The 21,511-nt window shown below is 33.5% G+C and overlaps 1 protein-coding gene across 2 annotated transcripts in view; it reads left to right on the top strand.

The window, feature by feature from the left end:
* CEPT1 (choline/ethanolamine phosphotransferase 1) overlaps positions 1 to 21,511 on the top strand; it is a 44,889-nt gene that overhangs the window by 20,317 nt on the left and 3,061 nt on the right. The window contains exons 4-5 of one of the 2 annotated variants that reach the window (XM_012801709.2): positions 1,030 to 1,171; positions 14,381 to 14,465. In XM_012801709.2, coding sequence (XP_012657163.1) covers positions 1,030 to 1,171; positions 14,381 to 14,465 — 227 coding nt within the window. Of the gene's footprint in view, positions 1 to 1,029; positions 1,172 to 7,244; positions 7,330 to 14,380; positions 14,466 to 21,511 lie in introns of both variants that reach the window. The other variant, XM_012801710.2, reaches the window with a different exon arrangement.

Below are 21,511 nucleotides of genomic sequence, written 5' to 3'. Positions count from 1 at the left end.
GAAACTTGAGTCTTATTCTGTCACCCTGGATAGAGAGCTATGGCATCATCATATCTCACAGCAACCTCAGACTTGTGAGTTTAAGCAGTCCTGTTGCCTCAGCCTCCCAAGTAGCTGGGACAATAAGTATGTGCCACCATGCCAGGATAATTTTTCTATTTTAGTAGAGATGGGGTCTCACTTTGCTCAGGCTTGTCTCAAACTCCTAAACTCAAGCAATCCACCAGCCTCAGCCTCCCAGAATGCTAGGGTCATAGGAGTGAGCCACCATGCTCAGCCTAAATGATAGTTTCTAAGTAATCTTCTTGACAGGATCCTCCCTCTTATTTATTTGTTTCCTTGTCATTTAGCATGACATTTAAAATATTTTAAGAGAAACAGACAAAACCCTTAATAGGTTTACGTCCTGCATCCAGACTTTGATGTGTGCTGACAGCAGCTTTCTTAGTGGAACAACTAAGCTCTTACAGCTTTTAAGTGTCAAGAAAAACTCAAAACTACCATTGAAATAAAGGGTAGTGTGGTATTTTTAAAAAGATATTATACTTTATCCATATGACTGCAGAATGACAGTCATTTGGCAGTCATTATTGCATTATAGGAATTCTTTTCCTATATATGTCACCCACAATGATACCTGCTAACTAAGAAAAGACAGTTATAAATCTGAAGCAAGTAGGTCCTTTTGCGAATTACATAGGCACTTTGTTTTTCTTTTGTCCTATCTGCTTTGTAACTTTTTAGTGCTCGTTAGATCCATTCTCACTAAGGGCAGTACTCCAAAATATGTAACGTGTTTTAGTTGCTTTCAAGAAGTTTGGTCTGCTAAATGGTGTAGTGAAAAAAGAGATTGAAATTATGAAGTAAAAGATAATGTAAAAGAGTATATCATCCTTCCCTGTTATTATAGATAACTGACAGTAGATTTTGCTTTCACAGCTTACCTTTTTATGATCTCATCTAAAATCATTTCCAGCTCAGTTAATGTTATTTCATTGTTCACTTTCCATTATGATCTTTCTTCTGCAGTTTTTGTGGTTCTTGGAACTTGTATTGCGGTGCAACTGGGGACAAACCCTGATTGGATGTTTTTTTGTTGTTTTGCTGGGACTTTCATGTTCTATTGTGCACACTGGCAAACGTATGTTTCTGGAACATTGCGGTTTGGAATGTAAGTAACACTTACTAGTAATTTTGTTTTTTCTTTCAAATATGGAGAATGTTGCTTATAGTTATTTGAGTATTAGGAATTGATCAAATCACTAAGTTAGTTTAATAAATAAAAGAATATTTAAGACTTCATTAGTATAACTACATGTATTTTCTAATAGTTTCTATTGGATGTCCCTCAGTTACACTTTTTTAAGGGAAATATCACCTCCCAACCAGTATTTTTAGGGCAATATGAAAAGTAGTAGCCCGTCCTCGCTTATGTAGCCTTTCTCACAGACAAATTTGCCTCTTTTTCCTACTATTATTTACTTGAACTCCATGTTTATTTCAACATATAAAGGAAAGACAAGATAGTTTCTTATAGCAAAGAACAACTCTCATCTCTAAATATCATAGCTTAATTAGGTTTCATTCTTTTAACATTGTTTTACTTATGAATCTATAAAAATCTAAGTTCTTGATAATTGAGTGGCCACAAGCGTACCATATAGATTATTGCTGCCAATACAATCCCTGAGAATTTGAAAATGAAATAACAAACTTCTTTTAAACTCAAAAATGAATAGTTCCTACCTGGTGATCAATACTTTTCCATAAACATTAATGAGTAAACCAGTCTTGGAACAAAGTTAAGGATGGCATAACTGGTATTTAAGTATCACAGATCCTATTTATATCACTTAACTTATTCTTTCTTTTTTCATGGTATAGAAGTCAAAGAGAAAAAACTATAAAAGACTGTATACTTTATGAAATGTCAAAAAGCCTCTAATTTTTATCAGAAAATAGGTCAAAATAAAAACCTGATTTTATCAGAGAATAGGTCATCTGTCCTCTAAGATGATCATTAGTAGATTTCTTTTTTTTTTAATTTTAGATCCGTGGTAAATTTAGTTTGCTTGAGCTTGAAAAGGCCAGAGTACATAGAAATTCAGCTGGTCACTATAAGTTCAGTTTAGAAGATTTTTGCAACTTAATAGAATTTAAAATGTTGTTAGGGCAGTAATGGAATAATTACCAGGATTTAAAAGACATGTCTCAGAATAATTTCAAAATAAAAGAGTTTAGAGAATATTCTTTAGGTCCATCTTAGGTAGTATCTTTATTACCAGAGACAGTAGCAGACATGAGCGTCCATGTGAAGACTGTATGCCTATGCATTTGTCAGCAGTTTACAAAATGATGAATGCTTAGAAAATATTTCAAGAGTTCTGATATAAAAGAAAACAGTTAAAAATAAGTACACATTCTTAATATAGTTTTTAATTTTAGTTCCATATTTTCAGTCTTTTTCTATATTATATACAAATACAAAATGTAATAAGACTTCTATGATCACTTGGTTTGCCCTAAATCAATCTTAATCTTTAGAGTTGTTACTGTTTTCAAAAATGGCAGAATTTGTAATAGCTGAATTTTGCATAGTTTGTGTTTTGTTGTTTATGATTTCACAGTTAAGTTTCAAGCCCTTAAAAAGCTTACTTAACAGTCAGCCCTAATGTATTGTCTTTCCCTTTCAAGTAATGCAGCAACACTCATATGATGTGTGAACTGAGGAAGGAAAGAGAATTAATCATGACAGTAGGAAAAGAGTAAATAGTTTTTTTAGGAGTGATTTGATATTACAGCTTTCTCTCTGCCAGTCTTTGAATTTCCCTCATAGTGTTTTCCTACAACGAAGTATGTGTTTTGGAGAACTGTAAGCAAGTCCATATGGTTGGATCATAAGATGCCTGTAGGGGAATAGCAGGAGGTAAGGCTGGGGAAGATCCAGAAAATCGAGGCCCTTCTGTGCTCTGCCAAGAAATGTCAGGTTTTTGTCCTGACTCTGTAGGAACTGAATTAGAGAAAATTCAAAAGTACATTTTAGAAAGATCAGTCTGGCAATATGGCAGAGGGTAAATTGGAACAGGCTGTGACAGAAGCAAAGAGACCCATCAGGAAATATAATTAAGATGAAGAATGAAGCCTGAACTAACACAGTGACAGTGTTGTTGCAGAAAAAGTGATAGGTTGGGGAGACTTCAGAGGGAGAAACTGTAGGACATAGTCTCCATTAGAGTGTAGGGAATGAACAAAAGATAGATGGGGATAACTCCCAGTCATTATACCATTACCCCATTAGCGGTATAACTCCCATTACCTTATGGGTGGTTGGATGAAAAGCGGAGAAAGGCTCTATAGGAGAAGGAACCTATTTAAAGAGAGTTCAACTCAGAAAATGTATCTGAGGTATCCTAGACATCTAAATAGAATGAGAATAGCAGAAAGCTTAGAGAGCAAGCATAGACAGAAGCAGCACAGGAATATTATCACACAGCCAGGTTAAGAGGAGGCATAGTGGAATGAAAAGCCAGAAGAGGAATGAATTTCATACAAGAACTATGCTAGATACTGCTAAGACTGAAAATCAGGACATTAAAGTGTGCATTGAATTTGGCAGCTAGTCATAAATCATAGAGTAAAAAGCAGATTGAAGGGGATGAGAAATAAATGGATCAAACAAGTAGATTGCTACTTATTATACCTTACATAAGGTTACTTATAAAATATGGCTGTGATGAGAAAGAGAGAGGGATTGGTCAGAGGAGAGAATATGTGCTTAAGGAAAGAAAATCTTTGTACTTTTAATGAGAAAATTTCAAGCACACAGAAGAAATCCACTAGCGTGGGATCCACTGGAGTGCTTGTTTATAATTTTATTTAAAAATTCTGGAAATATTGAGACTAGTTTGAATTTAACATCTAAACTTAAATATTAGTATTATAAGAAATTGGTTTGTATTTCTGAAATTCTGTCCAATTTTTATAAACCCTGCATTTTATTAAAGCAACACTGAGTTTATTCTCTAAATTAAAAAAGGTTACATTATCCATAGAAATGTGCTCTGAAGGCTTTACATTTAAGAAGACATTATCAAAATACCAACACAGTGGAGGCATATATAGAACACACTTAGATATCTCTAAAAAGCCTTAAAAATATCATTATAGTTTTCATATATTTTTTAAGAGCATGTAAAATGGACATATAATGGATTAAATACTGAAGTAAACTTTATATATAGGGAGAAGAAAGCCAGGATTTCATTTTACTTAATAAGGAAAGAACTGTACAAACTAACTCTCCAATGTAGTTTGACTAAAAAAAAAAATTTAATTTACTTACTTTTTTTTTACTCTTTCTTAAAGCAAAAACAGCTTTTGAAAATTTTTTTCTATTTTTATATTTTTTTTTAGAAATGAGGTGTCACTCTGTTACCTGGGCTAGAGCACAGGGGTGTGATCATAGCTCACTGCAGCCTCAGATTCCTGGGCTCAAAATGCCCTCATCTTGGGCTTCCTGGTAGCTGTGACTACCAATGCATACCACCATGCCTGGCTAATTATTTTTTGTAGAAATGGAGTTTCATTATGTTGCATAGGCTGGCCTTAAACCATCCTCTGGCCTTAGCCTCCCAAAGCGTAGATTACCTCAGGTGTGAACCACCATGCCCAGTCTGAAAGCATCTTTACATTATTTTAAAACGTTTTTATTTGAACTATTCTATTTTGATGTTTGCACACATGAGTAAAGAGTAAGAATTTCTCTTTGATATGTGATAAATTCAAGTTGTTATTCTTTGAATCATCTTATAGAATATTTGCCAAATAAATTTTGTTCACCTTAGTCTCTTTAATATTACTGTTTTTAATTGTTAAGTATGCTCATAGTATCTTGACCAAACATAGGCACAGGATTTTAGTTCATTCATAACTATGTAATTCCTAATCAAAGAATGGCATTGTGAGAAAGCAAATATGCTTTGGATACATTTTCATTGAAATAACAAGTTACGTCTACCAGGAGTCTGCTCTGATAACTAAAACCTACCTTGTACCGAGAATATTAGTACCTATCACATCTAAACAGACACCTATCCTCACAGTGTTCCTGAGCAGCAAGTAGAGATCTGACAGAGATGAGTACTGTTTGTTAGGAGCCTTTCAGACCAGCTTATCCCTTTAGGAGTTTTAGTAACCTGGATATGAAAGATTGGGGAAAACATGGGATTAGAGGCTAGTTAGAACTTCGGGAAAGAATTGTGATTATAGAAGAATGAGTTGAAGCTCATTTGTAAGTATTGGTAAAATATACCTAAAAATGAATGAAAGAGTTCACATTTCCTGTGTTAAGGCTTTAGCTCTCTATATTTAGCTACATTTAAGTACATAACTTGTAGATGTGTATATAGAGACATTCTTATAAATTAAGTGCTTAGAAACCCTAAACAATCTTTAATGAAACTATACTTTTGACTCTTAAAAATTGTCTTCTACACTACAAAGGCAAAACTCCTGTTTAAGTTATTGTTTCAGGAAAAAATTGCTCTTAAATTAATTTTCCAAGAGAAAAAAAAGAAAGAAATACTAAATTGAACTGAAGCCAGTATACCTTGGCTCATTTGTTAATCTCCAAATTGTCTATGTATCAGTTTAGGCAAGGCTCCTATCTTTCATGGGGCCTCATTTTCTAATTGCCTCATTTCCTAATTTGTAAAATAAAGTTTGAATCAGGTGATCTCTAAAGTTCATTTTTAAAGTCTGTTATAAAGTCTGTGAGTCTATTAATTTTTACACAGGTCTTATTTATATATAGTTACTTTTCATAATTATAGTAGCCAGAGTATCTTCAATTTTATTACATTTGTCAATTCATGCTTCTAAGAGTTTGCATTTACATTAGCTAGAAACCCTGCCTTCAAACATTTATCTCTGTGTAAGTAAATAACTTCCCTATTCTGCTTTTATATAATTAAAGAAAAAAGGTAATAGTCTATGTATTCCATTGGTAATCTGACAAATCCAGTTCATTTTCTAATCCAAGTAATTTCTAGAAATAGTTATTTGAACACCTCTTATAATAAAAAACTGTTGGTTGTTAATAAATAATCCATGTTCTGAGGATTCAGGATTAAGAAACTTTCCACTGAATACATGTATAGGATAAGATTTACATATCTTTAAATGTTTAAGATTTATCACGAGAACTATTAAATACCAGAGATTTTCTTTTAGTTTATAGTTTTCCTGTCTAGTTTCTTTTTTTTTTTCTAAGCAATGATTCATTCATTTGGACCTCAGCTCTGTTCATTTAATTTTATTGGTTCTTACAGATGATATCCTAAAGCAACCATTTGTATTAATGTAAAGCCTAACTTGCAATTTGGACTCTGAGATTATCGGGTTGAATCGTGGACATGTTTATCTTATTAGCATTCCTCAGTTCTTAATTTTGATTGTGGTAGTTTTTATTTAAAGCCTATTGTATACTGATACTCTTTTTTTTGTTATTATTTGTTCCCAAACTTCTTTAGTGATTGAATTGGTGTTTTACTTAGTTTTACGACTAGGAAACTAATCCATTATATTAATAGTAGAGCATTATAATGCTAGTATGGAATTAAAGGAGAAAAAAAGAAAAGATTCTGAACTAGAGCATATCATGAAATAGGATTAGGAGATGGATGGGCAATTTGACTTTTGTTCTACCCATATCTAAAGACCAGCCACTCTTTCCTAGATTCTTTCCCACTTACCCTCCACATATATGCTAATTTTTTGAGATAGCAGAGGTAGCAGTGTGGTGAGATTTGGGGCAGTGAGGGAGTATAAAATGATTGGTGGTTTTCCAAAATGTACACTGGGGCTTCCTGGAAGAATTCTATGTACAAATCTGGATGAGTTCTGGGACTATAGTAGGTTTATTTGGGGAGAGAGTGTTCACAGCTCATAGGTAAGACAGAGTTGCCACTGTTAGTCAAGTGTTCAGTGTTTCCAGCTGCCTACTTACAATTCATATTTATAGTGTGTTAAAATTTTAACTTTTTAAACTCTTCTATTTTGGTTTGAATAAGAAATATATACATATTAAGGACAGTATAGTACTACATAAATTGTATCATTAAATCTTTAGGTGTCTTTTTAAGGAGAATGCCACCTTTTAAATCTGTTTTTGCTACCTGTTTAGGGCTCTTTAGAAAAAAGCTCTGAGTAAAGTTATTTTGAAATGTTTGTTTCCTTATACATAGATTCGATGTTACAGAGTCCCAGATCATAATTATAATATGCCAGCTTCTCACAGGAACCCTGGGGCCTTGGTTCTGGAACTTCACGGTAACTGCTAGAATATTCATGCTGTCTGATGAACAATGGTGTGAACTCAATAAAGACAGCACCTTTGTCATGCACAGAGTAATTAAAAAATGAAAAGTCAAAAGTCTTCCTGTTGATATTTCAAAAACAGATTAGAAAACAATTTTAAAACATAATAGGGCAATAAAAATCCACCCTATTAAACAAAATTTTTTGAAAACTTTATTTCTGGTGATTTGATGCTAAAACCAACTCTTCCATTTGTCTATTGTGCCCAATACTATTTTTATTTATGTAGTATTTTTTTAATACAAATACCTTTCCACCATTAAATAGACTTTTTTTTAATATGTATATTTTGAAAACAGAATAAAGCAAGCAGAGTTTTTCTTAGGTAAGTTGAGAGGACTCTTTATATTAATGTAAGAAAGCTGCTTATTCTCTTAGCTTCTTTAGCATATCTTGTAATCATTCCAGAATGCATACTTGTTCTTCTGCTTGGGTTTACAGTGACCTTGGTATTGTAAAATATTTATTCTAGAAGCTATTCTCATTTCTGTTTGTTTTGTTCAATGTTTTTCTCTCAATTGTGCTTTTAAAACTAAATATCCTTGGCTTCTCATATCACTGTAGTCATCCTTTGAATATCTTCCTTTTTCTTTTTTTTTATTTTAGCAGATATCTATTTTCCTAATATAGTGCTGAATATATCTTTTTCTTCTCATATAAGAATTGTAATTTTGACTTTATGACTTTTAGAAGTTAAAAAAACACTTTTTTGGAAATGATTTCCCACTAACAGAGTCCAGAATTCTTTACACTTTAGTATTAGAAAATTAGAGCAGAGATTCAATTTATTTTGCACCTCAGGGAATGTTAGGGAACTATTCATATGAAAACCTGACAGATCATTATATCTATACAAGACTGCATTAGGTTTCTCCTATATTAAGTCTCCCTGCTCAGCAAAACAGAATTATGAACATTTTAATATTGCTTTCATACTATTGAAATACTGAATCCCTTGTTAGCTTTGTTCATTCTAAAAGATACATTGCAGCATTGTAAATTCAGTTATTCAGTGGCATTAATGATGACTTTGGTGACAAATTAGTGGGGATATTCTGCATCTTGTAAAAATAACTTCAGAATGTGAAGAATATAGTCATCCCTTGGTATCCCTGGGAAATTAGTTCCAGGATCTCCTGACGAAAACAGAATCCAGAATCTGGGTGCTCAAGTTCTTGATATAAGGTGGTGTAGTAATTGCATATAACCTGTGCACACCTTCCCATACATATACTTTAAATCATTCAAGGTTACTTACAATATCTAATATAGTATCAGTGGTCTGTAAATAGTTGTTATGCTGTATTGTCAGTACAGTTTTTTAAATATATATTTTCGATCCATGGTTGGTTGAATCCACAGATAGGAGACCCTCAGATACAGAGGTTTGACTCCACTGTGAAATACTATAGACACATTCTAGGAGCAAAACTAAAGCCATTTTCAGTTGCATTTACAATGTATTTGCATAATTATTTGTGAGATTTACTCCTAGAATAATGTATGTAGTTCAGTATGTGTCGTTAGCCTTTACCCTATCTTCTAGTACTTTCTCCAATGACCCATAGCATAATGCTCATTGTAGTTACTGAGATTTATAATTTTGGGTAGCTAATTTTTTGTTATTGATTATACTCACCAAAGTCTTCTCCACCAGTGTTATTACTGAAATTAAAAGTTGGAGTGTTGACTGTATTTACTTTACCTTACTTGTCTATGATGGCAAAAGGCTCTATATTTATAGAGCCCTTTCTATTAAAATTTTATGGAAACTAAGGCAATTTTAACATCACAAAAAATGTTTTTGAACTGTATACTGTTTCCCTAGATTTACTATCTAAATAAAGAACTCTTAACAGTTGCTAACTTGCAGGGATTTTTCTTTTGATTTTAATATTTATTGCTATAACTAATTTGATCATTGGAATGAGATTGTTCAATATACCAGTACTCTGTTGTTGTTTTTTTTTCTATACAGTTTGGGAGGGGAACTTCAGAAAGAATTACTAATTTGTTTCTAAGTGAATTTAACTTACTGGCATCTAAACTTCCTATAAGCTATTATTGCCTATTGTATTTTAGCATTTTTGGTAAAATTATGTTAGAATACAAAAGTGCATCGTGAAATATGGACATCTTACAAAAGCAAGTCGAAAACTTAGGGCAAATGTCTGTCCCAATTATTGGTAGACTGACAAGTTAAAAAGTGTTTTAGCACTGCATAGGAACAACACTTTTCATTTCTTTTCAAGGTTCTACCTCTTTTTTTTCTCTATAACCTTGGAAAAGTCACTTTAATCTTAATAAATTTTCTTATCTATAAAATGGTGACAGCATTTCCTACATCCTAGAGTAGTTGTGAAGATTAAAAGAGTTAAAAATGTAATGTCTAACTATAGTGCTTAACATGTAGCAAATCGTAATCATTATTATTATTACATTAGTTTTACGACATGTGTTAGTAACTCCAGAAAGTTTGCAGGTTCCTTCTGAAATTGATTGTGCTCATAGAGAGGAAGAATAAGTCCATGATCCCTTTATATAAGCTTAAGGTTGTGAGAGGACTCACAAAGTTTTCAAAGGTGATAAAGATTGGTTGCCCCTTAAATTTGAGACTACACTCCAGTTCACATTAGAGGACTTGTTCTACTCTAGCCTTTGGCTGTGTTTCCTCTTCTCAAAGTTATTTAATGGGCTTTTTCTTTATAGTCATCTCAGAAAATCTGAAGATCTATATAGTCATTCATGTGTTAGGCAATACTGTACTGTTTTTAACAATTAAGCTTATTTCACAAATAGACATTTAATTGTGTCTGTTTTCCCTATGTATAACAGCTGAATTAAAAATGCTCAAAGTTATAACTCAGCTGTAGAGTTAATCTTACTTAACGTGAAGCTAATGCTTAATGCTTCATGTTAATGCTTTGCCCCTTATCAAGGGTAGGAAGTAAAATATTAGAAGACAGTATATTGAATTTCTAGGCTACTCTTTATTTGAATCTACTAACACTTCGCCCCACTCATGGTATTTCTGGTAAGGTCTATAATGAATGCCATGTTCTAGTTATGCATAAATTACCTAGAACTTCGGACTCATTTACAAATACAATAATTAAAAATCTGTAGTTACTAGCAGTCTAATCCTTGAATAGGATTCTACACACCTTCAAATAGATGACTTTAAATTTTGTGCTCCTCTTTAACAATAGTTCACAAGTCAAAGTGTACGAATCAGGGGTTTTTGACATTGTGTATATCCCTATTGCATATGCTATGTTAACCCAACTAATAGCCAGCCCAAATTATAACAGTTATATTTACTATTTATAGTTTAACAAAAATACTTAAGTTTACAAATTAACTACAAGTATATCTTTGAAATGAATATATCCCACATAAAAGAAAAAAATAGATTGTTATATTTATGATTTTAGAGGGGAAAGACAATAAAAATTCTAGGGAAAGATAATTAACATGCTTATCAGCTCTCACAGAATCTGTCATTTAAATCCCTTCATGTCCCTCAGTTAATACTGAGTCTTGGAATTCAGACAAAACGCATCTGTTAGGTGTATCTTTGAACACTAAGAAATAAACTTTATGAAACTTTCAGAATAGTCAGAAATTTTTCTCATAGCTAGCTAACTTAAATAGTTTGGATTTGTTAAACCCCCTTTTCACTTTTAAGAGCTATTTTATATTTCTGATAGAATAACTGCTCTGATCAAGTTTTCTAAGCTTCCTTTTTTTTTTTTTGATGATGGCCTCCTAAAATTTTTACTCCAATTAAAGAGATCTTCTGTTCCCTTATTTAAAAATTAAAATTACTCATATTCATTTGGGGCACTTTATCTCTTTACCTCTTAATCAGTCAACCATTAGGATGTTCTAAGGAATGATTGACCCAAACAGTTGATTATGGGTGTTGAAGGTTACTTTAACCTTGAACTGACTGCCACACTTATACCCTCCCCATCAGAAAAATGGGAAACTGATTTACTCCTTTATTATATGTATAATAGATGTGTGTGTGTGTGTGTATGTATGCACATATGCATGCACATGTACATATATACAAACAATATATACACATTTTTGTGTGTGTGTGCCAGGCATTAGAATAGTGTTTGCTTCTGGCCTGTCATAATAATTTAAGTATGTTCTGACAAGAGTATTCATTATGGTTTAGCCATATTGAGGGAATTGTTTTGTCCTTTGATAGCCTATATTAAAATAAAGTAGAAATAGGAAATCATTTTAAATTAAAAGCAGTCAAAATGCTACAGATAAGAGATTTGTTTTCCCATACTTTTTTTTTTTAAATCACTGTTTGGGGTACTTTAGAGCAGAGAAGGTTAATGTAGTAGTGGCAGTATGTTATTACTCATAATTACCCATTTTTAAATAGTAATAACTTTAATAAAAGGAAGTGATGACAGAAATGCTAAATTCCTGCCTTTATATATTCTCCCCTCTAGATGACTATGCAATTCTTGAATAGCCAAAAAGATTAAAATCAGCCCCATCCTAATATATGTTTTGGGAAATTCAGCACACACTGCAAGGCTTCTTAGTAGAAAGGAAAAAGAATGGATTGTCATATAAATAGTTCTCTTCTGAACAGAATCATTAATTCTTTTGTTGGTTGTTAGTCATTTTTGCTGCCTGTTCTTCTTAGCTTTCTTTAGTTCCTATCCCTAGGGATGGCTTTGTATTGCACCCTTTTTCATTGGTAGTCAAGATTAGTAGAGCCACAGTTCCAGGAATGATGATAGTCAGTTCTCATGATTCAGAGGAGAAGGGGCTCGTCCTGGAGTTCAGAGTATTATTTAAAATTAGATAAACAAATAGGAAAAAATAATCTTAACTAACTACCAACTGGTAAGTAAAGTTTTCCCTGACCCTGTGTCCTAACATTAAGGCATTGTTGATCTAAATACAACAGGATCAGAATGGTTTAGAAAATTCTGTCTTCCAAAATTTTCAGCAGGCTATTTCATAAAACTTTCCCTGAGAATCCCAGTTTGAGACTTTGTAAAGATCTTTCATGTTTCCTGTTCTCTTTTATATTCCACAGTACAAAGATTAATTGCATGAGGTTCCCTCCATTTTTATTTTGTAATTCTATACTTCTGGCCCTTCCCCTTCCAAAAGGCTACTTCACATATCCAGCAAAATGTTGTAAGATGTCTACCCTTCTCCACCCAAGACAGAATCGATCATCTTTGACACCTACCTGCTTAGTCTCCTGAGTCTGCTACTGAGTGTAATTCCCCTTATTGGCAACAGCACTCACCAGGTCAGCTCTACAGATTCTTTTTAGCCTAATTCAGTCCATTATTTTTCCATAAATGTGTATATCAAGATAACTACATCACTGTATGTTTGCAGCTAAATAAGCTTCTGTTTAAAAAGTATTCTTGAGCAAAGAAAGATCAGTTTTTTAGTTCCAAGAAGCAAGTTTCAACCCAGTTATTTATCATGGGCATGAAAATTTCTGTGTCTTAAGCTCACATTATAGGATGTCTGCTTTAAGTACACATAGCAATTTTAGAAATGGGGACTCTGTACTGCTCTGGGAATTGAACCCCCTTGCTATTATTGATACCTACTTTTCTTAGATTACTTTTCATAAAGTTTTCACTTTGTTGAAAGACTAGCATTATAAAAATTCTCGCCCAGGAGTTGGAGGTTGCTGTGACCTGTAATGCCACGGCACTCTACCCAGGGGGACAGCTTGAGGCTCTGTCTCAAAAAAAAAAAAATTCTCCCTATCTTTATCTCCCAGCTACCCTCTTCCTACACTGTGCTCCCCGATAGGTAACCATTATTCTTAGTTTGTAATGTATCCTTCCCGAAAGTTGCTATGTAATTACTGGCAAAAATAAAAGTAGAATATTATTGTTCTTCTTTTATACACAAAAAACAGCCTATATACATTGTGTAATTTTTTTTTCACTTAGTACATCTTTGTTATATCAGTATATAGGAAAGATGTATATACTTTATATATATGTATATATGCCCCACTCATTTTGAAAGCTGCAAATCATTCCACCGTATGAAAGTACTGTAATTTTTGTGTGTATAACCACTCGTTAAGAAAATTTTTTTTATGTTGCTGTTACAAAGCTGTAGTGCATAACTTTGTACAAACATTATTTTGTACAAGCATGTCTATAGGATAAATCCTCAAAAAGCATTTGGATTCAGTAATCTAAAAATGATAGTCTCAAGATTGTACAAAATGCTGGTCTGCCGAAGGAAAGGAACACTAACATTTATGTTTTATTTACTCCCCAGTCTTTTTGCCCATATTCTTTTTTTCAGACTTTCAGGCTTCTAATTTCTACTGCCCTGTTTTTGTATAAGATTTGTCTCTTCTTGACTGATCATTTTCAGCAACCCCAAAGCTAACTCTTGGCTGCTTTCAGAATCTTCTTTGCAGAAATTGTAGGATAGTTAGTTAATCTAGTAAGAATAAGAATTCGATTGAGAGAATTGGGTGAAAATTTTTTTTAAATTCATACCATAGCAAGCATTAAATGAACATATCTAAAGGGCAGTAAGTTTTGCAAGTGCTCAGTGATTTATATTACTTTAAAGCTCACCATTTCTCTCATCTGATACTACATAGCACTTATTTCAAGATTTCATATGATATATATAGCAGTGCAATGTAATCCTCTGCTTGACATTTAAAGTTTAACACTCATACATACCCCTTTTTTGGTGGGAAAGGTTAAGCTATAGTTTCAGCTCAACTTCAATAAGTCAGAAATTTCCTTTGGAAAGGAGGGGTTTTTATTGCTCTGTGAAATTCATCAAATTAAATTAAAAGGCTTTGGATTTTATATAATTTTGATACCTCCTTTTCCCCTTTCCTCAATATTTGAGATTTTTTTCTATTGTGCATGATAGAGGAATGCTGCTAAGCTTGCAAGTAATTAACGTGAAATTGTTTTGAGTAATTCTGCTTTCTTGGCTTTTTGTACCTAATCAGAATTGATGTGACTGAAGTGCAAATCTTCATAATAATCATGCATTTGCTGGCAGTGATTGGAGGACCACCTTTTTGGCAATCTATGGTAACTTTGTTCACATTGTGTATCCCATGTAATGCATGTTGTCTTTCGCTTATGTTTTCCAATATAGGGTAATCCAGCCGAAGGGTAATGTGTAAAATTCTTCTATTTTTTTTGAAAATGAAAAGTCATAGCAAACAGTAGGACACAAACTCCTCTTTAGACCATGGTGAATTTTACTACTTGGAGTTACATGGAACATTAGGTCAATTCTAGGGCTATTATTTTTGAAGGCCACTGAGAATCTGAATTACTACTATCATCTCGTTTTACAGATGAAAGAACAGGATGTAGTGTATCACTTTAACAGTGACAAGATTAAATTAGACCTTTTATTCTCTTCTGAACTATATGAGTCTGTTAGTTTTTCTGTCATTATGTTTAAAGCTCAATAATAAATTTAGATTTATAATTTAACTGTGACCTTAAAACAGGATAAATCCTTATTGAATTAAATCAGTGCTATGGGATTGTTTTAACATGCCACGACCTTGATTTTCAGCCAGACCTGAAACGCAATTACTCCTCCAAACAGATTCTTTTCCACAAACCTCTGAGGTAAGGAGCATAGTGTGAGGGCCAAAACAGGCTCTGGAACCAGATTGTCTGCACTTCATCCAGGCCTCCCTGCCTGGTGTGTGAATTAATCTATTATCTAACTCTATCTGGTTTAGTTTCCTCCTCTACAAAATGAGGACAATAATAATATCTACCTCATAAAGTTATTTTGTGCATTAAGTGAGTTAATATGTGCCTATCAAATAAGCAATAAAAGTTGCTGCTCTTATAGTTTGAATGTATTCTTCCAGACTTTGATTGACATAGCTTATATTCCCTGGTCCTCATTTGACTGCTGATCACCACCACCACACCTTATAGTACTTATAATTCATTTGGTGTGATCTTACCAGAAAAGATTTACTAAGCCTAAATGAATATGTCTCTTAAAAATCAGATAAATTTTAAAGTATAAGAGAAATTTACTAAGGAAGACTTTTCCCTTACCTAACTCACTTTATGATAGTAAATTAGGTACTTAGGCAGTATACAATTATACTTTTGTCTTTTGTTGGGAGGATGGGGTTGTAAGGACAGAAGAGAAGAAAAAATAAAAATAATCCACCATTAACCAGGAAAATTCTGAAACCATTCAATTGTGTACACAATATCAATGTCATTCATGTATATATCCTAGATTTTACTATGTAAACCATATTGGCTTTTGAGACTAGTATATAGGAGAGATAAATTTTATTAATTTCTCTCTTCAGTAAATTAGTTTTTTTTTTTTAAACAATTTTGCCTTTTAGGAGGGGAAGAATAGATTTTGCTTTCCTGAAACCAAATCATAAAGCCTAAAGCCAACTCCTACCCCAGTTAAAATTTTTAGATCCCTTGACTATAATATTTTTATAGGTCTTATATACCAAAATTTCTCCCCCAAGTTATTTTGAACACCATTCATGTAGTGTGAGCATCTTATAATATCAAAAATATGAGACTTCTGGCTTGACCATTTGAAAACAAGTCAGCATCTGATTAATACAGGTTGAGTGTTCCTTATTCAAAATGCTTGGGACTAGACGTGTTTTGGATTTCAGATTCTTTTAGATTTTGGAATATTGGCATATACATGAGATGAAGATGAAATTTATTTATGTTTCATATAAAACTTAACACATATAGCCTGAAGGTAATCTTATATATTAAATAATTTTGTGTATTAAAGAAATTTTGTATATATAAACCTGCAGAAAGCAAAGATGTCACTATTTCAGCCACCCTTGTGGATAATCTGATCATTTGACATCATCATTCCTGACTCTGAAGCTACTTGTAAATTCATTCAGAGATAATATTTAGTAAAAAACATGATACAGCATCAATACAGTGAAAAAAGAATGTGTTCAGGGTAACTGAGCAGCATATCATCACCAGAATACCTGCAGTCGTACCACTGTTACCCTAGAGGTAAGTATCTGCAGGCCTTTTGACATTTTCAACTGTATCTTCACACCACAAAGTGGAGATTGAGCAGAACATCCCGATGAGTGATGTACATCAAGGGGAACTTGCCATTGACACATCTGGCTGGCCAATGTGCCATTTTATTACCCTGTAGGCATGTGTGCATGGGCGACACAGGTAGGTGCAGGAGCGATTTATCACAGCTGAAGAGGCTGGAGGGTTTTTCCCCTTAGGGCTCCTTAACAAATTGTGTGTTTAAACACTTGTGTTTTGACTGCTACTTGTCACATGAGATCAGATGTGAACTTCTATGCTTATGACATCACGTTTAGAATCAAAAAGTTTCAGATTTTAGAGCATTTCAGATTTTGATTAGGGATGCTCAACCTGTATACCTAATTATCTTTCTAAATGTAGAAAGATAATGCATAAAACATGGTTGGAAATGAAGTTACACATGCACATTTTATATATCCTTATTTCTTAGGTGGTGCCTGGCAGTAAAGTGCTTGAGGTACACTTTTTACCTTTTTTCTAGTAGGATTGTACATATAATCTGTACAAGTACACTAAAGATATAAATTTTTTCTTTTAAAAAGTTCAGATATTTTCTCATATCTTTACTTGTAATTAAGATAATACTACTGTCTCTTGAAATTATGTTTTTAAAAAGTATCTGAAGAATTCTCAGATTTATGACTGAAATGGAGTTCCCAGACCCAGCAAATCTAATTCCAGGATTAGTGAGGTTAAATTACAGCAGAAAAACAGATCTGCCCACATACTCACATTACTAGCTCACTGGCCCTACTATTAGCATTATTAAACTAAATGGGAAAAACCCAACTTCTTTGGTGATATTTGGAGGCAGTGAAATATTCTGCTTTTGAGCAGTTTTCAAGACAGATTACCATAATTGACCTCAGGCCACTGTATTACGTTTTTCTTCTCATTTAGCCTTGTGAGTTCATTACTGAATATGCTGTTTTTAGTTGCATTTAATTATAGACACAGTTACTACATGTAGTGCTGTCATTTATTTGTGAACCAAAATGGAGAAAAGATATATAGTTAGGACTCAGATGTGAAATTTTCATCTCTTCAGATTGAGTCCTTAAAAGTGAAATTGCTTTCCAAATCCTCATTAAATTAAAAGGATTTTTTTATTGATATTTAGAAAGCAAATTCATGGTAAAAACAGTGTAAATGTCTTCACAAGGCTGATTTCAGGTGATCAGCTATTTTGCAAAGGTAAGTAATTTACATCAATTGCATATGGATTATCAATGAATTACTGCTTTTTTTCCCCCAGAGAAATGAGTTTTTACCAAAAGTTAATATTGTTGTTACTGTTTTTCTTTTTTAAAAAGAAAGAAATTGGGTGGCGCCTGTAGCTCAAGTGGCTAAGGCACCAGTCACATACACCAGACCTGGAGGGTTGGAATCTGGCCCAGGCCAGCCAAACAATGACAACTACAACTAAAAAACAGCCAGGCTTTGTGGTGGGCGCCTGTAGTCCCATCTACTCAGGAGACTGAGGCAAGAGAATCCCTTAAGCCCAGGAGTTGGAGGTTGCTGTGAGCTGTGACACCACAGCACTCTACTCAGGGCAATAGATTGAGGCTCTGTCTCAAAAGGGAAAAAAAAAAGGAAACAAAGAAAGAAATTATTTTTATGCATGAAAGTCGGTGTATGGTTTACTGATTATAAGAAACAAAAAAACATGTTTTTGTGTGTGTTGGTTCCCCAAAAGAATATTGCCTTTTGGAATATCTTAGAGCTATCTCCTATTATATTAAACTATGTTTTAAAAAGAGAGAGGGAATATATTCTCACTTTGGAAAAGATTCACATATTACCCACTCATGATTATTTTCACTGATGTTTGATTCTTTTAAATATAGTAGTTATAAGTTGTAGGTACTAAGTTATGAGACACCTTCTGGAAATCCAGTTAAAGTATCCGGATGACTGTAGAACTGAAGACTTACTATGTAGTGTAAAGTAATTATTTCATTCTTAAACTAAAAGTGTCCTTACACTTAAATAATCCAGACATTATGAGTTTCCTTAAACACATAGTAGACACTGTGATTATATTAACATTTGCTGTATTTTAGTGGAATTCACTCATATTAATACATATACCAATAGGCACTCCCTAATTCTTTGGAAGAAAACATCTATCTAATCTCCAAATGATACTTTGTTGCTGCTGAAATTTACAAAACCTATAAGAAGATTTTATTATGCTCATAAGAAAACTAGTCTAACAGCTTAATAACTGATTAATAATTTGTTTAATCCAACTATTTGACTAAAATATGTCCATTATAATCTGGCAAAGGTGCTGAGAATTTAAGATTTTTTTTCCATCTCTTAACTCTTTTTTAAAAGGAATTACATTAAATTGATGTTATTTGAATGCATACTTTCATGGCATGAATCTAGAGAGTTTTCACCTAGCTATATAGGACAAACACCATAGGCCAAGGGACTTCTTAATTTTCCCAAGTCTTGAAGACTTCAGGCAGGTCTGAGATAAAGGTGTTTTTGATATATCTCTTTGACTATAAAGTGGATGCACTTTGATGACCTTTGATGAATTCCAAGAAAATGGATAACAGAAAGGGAAAGACAGAATGTGGCCACCCTCCTTATCTTTTTGTGGGGTGAAAATAGCTACACTTACAGTACTCCTTAGAAATGGTTCAGATAGTGCCAATTTTTAAGGATCACCTGATGAGGCTTAGAATTCCTATAACTCTAGCTTTTCTTTCACTTTCCTAATATTTCTTAGAGCTAACTTTCATTTTCATTGTTAATATGGAGGCAAGATGTTTCTTCAGTCTCCCAACGCAGGAGTTCTACATAGTCAGAGAAAAGAGCTTAATCTTCATTCAACAAATGTATATTGAGCACACCTACAATAACCAGGGTTCTGGAGAGAAAGCAAAAATCAATTCAAACAAAATCCCACACTCAGGAGCTTATGTTTTGGTGTGTGTAACTACTGTATTAATATATAGCAGAAATGATGAGATCCCTACGAATGTTTATGATACTTTTGCTCCTGGGTGTGTAGCTTGCTTTACTATTTTGTGAGTCAAGCCATGTAACAATTTGCCTGGCATTTTTGATGCACATATTTGTGATTATTCCTCCTCCTCTTAAGAGGCAAGAATTTTTATGATACTAAAACAATTTCACCAAATTATAAATACAGTTATGATGCTCATTCAGTTCATTTGTGATACAAATTACTATTACATACAGTTGGCACCAAACTGTACTCTCTGGTCCTAAAATAGGGATGCACCTGTAATAGAATAATTCTTTGCTTCTTTTGGAATCTGGAGGGGTATAGTATTTCCCCCTTTGTCAGAGCAAGCCTTTGTCTTTTTTGGAAGGAAAACTGAGAGGGTGGGAGAGGCTGGGAACCAGGAAACTAGCCACAGTATTGAATTTCAGCCAGGTGCATCAGACTTAGAATGTAATGTCTGTAGTTTTCTAAACTAGAGTAGGAAAATTTTTTTAGAGTTCTAAGCAACCATAGTGTTGATTTTTCTCCTTTACTGAAAACAAGTTTGAACTTGGGCAGAAGGGGTTGGAGATTTAGGGAAGGAAGACCATTTTAGATACTCCATAAAGTTCTAGACCTGATTTTTAGGCTGCCGTATTTCATTTTAGAAAATTAAACATTGCTGGCTCGGCACCTGTGGCTCAGGCGGCTAAGGTGCCAGCCTCATACACGTGAGCTGGTGGGTTCAAATCCAGCCTGGGCCCGCCAAACAACAATGACGGCTGCAACCAAAAAATAGCCGGGCATTGTGGTGGGCACTTGTAGTCCCAGCTACTGGGGAGGCAGAGGCAGGAGAATCGCTTGAACACAGGAGTTGGAGGTTGCTGTGAGCTATGATGCCACAGCACTCTACCCAGGGCAACAGCTTGAGGCTCTGTCTCAAAAAAAAAAAGAAAGAAAGAAAGAAAGAAAATTAAACATTGCTACAGTGACCCCTGAAATTTGAACAGTTGATGTCAATTTTTTTTTAGAGCTGCAATTTTGCAAGAGGTCATTGAGTTACATAAACAAAGTGAGTTATTGAGAGTTTTGAGGAGATAAATATCCATACATTAAGATTTATGCCTACCAGTTTTACTGGAGTTTTATATGTACAAAAAAAAAATAGGAAATGTTACATTTCCTATTTGATTTTTAAAATGTAGACAGACAACAACCCTACAAAGTATAAATAGCCCTAACTAAAATGTCTTAATTATCAGAACTCATTACTTATCAAACTATATGGGCTTTTGGAATCTTGTTCTTGTAATCATTTTTTTCTTTTACTAGAATATATTATTTATTTTACTTACTGTTGCTTTATTTTTGATTCACACTGGACAAAACTGAAACCAATAAAAAGCTAAAGGAGGGGTACAAAAAGGAAGAGAATCTTAAATAATTTTAAAAATTTAGTACAAATGTATTTCATTTTAAAAGCTGGATATTGTGCTTGCAAGATTAAATGTATGCTATCAGTCCTTTCTGTCCCCCATACTTTAAGCAAATGAATTCATATTTTCAATATACTATAAGAATATATTATTTACTTTTCTGGACAGTAAATTTATATCTTAAAATTTTGAATACACAATTGTAGAACTTTACCTATTTGGTTGCACTTTACCTGTTTTTTTCTCCTGCATGTGACCAGCTTCTTAGCTGCTTTCTGCTTTTACTAGCTGCCTGTTTTCTAACAATTTGGACTTGGGAACTCTTCTGAATAGAACTTTCCTCTTCCATTCTCTACTTTGCAGATTTTTAAATCTAGTTGCAAATATTTCTGGTCTTTCATACTCCATACTTACTTCCTGTCTCACAATTAGTAATGTTCTACAGATTTAGAGGTAGAATTCAAAAATTGTACAGAGACCAAGCCAAGGTGCATTCCATTTTATAAAAAGGCCAGAAGACAGCCTGGTTCACTGTTTCCAGACTTCTGGGATGCATTAGGTGAACCTTACTTAGCATGAGACACAAATTAACAAAGTTGAAGCAGGTTTTGTTTTGTTGTGTT

Source organism: Otolemur garnettii, unplaced genomic scaffold, assembly GCF_000181295.1.
Source record: "Otolemur garnettii isolate 467f Iridium unplaced genomic scaffold, OtoGar3 scaffold00010, whole genome shotgun sequence".
Classification (NCBI taxonomy): domain Eukaryota; kingdom Metazoa; phylum Chordata; class Mammalia; order Primates; family Galagidae; genus Otolemur; species Otolemur garnettii.
Note: the sequence above shows the minus strand (reverse complement) of the source record. Positions and strands in the feature narration are given on the sequence as shown.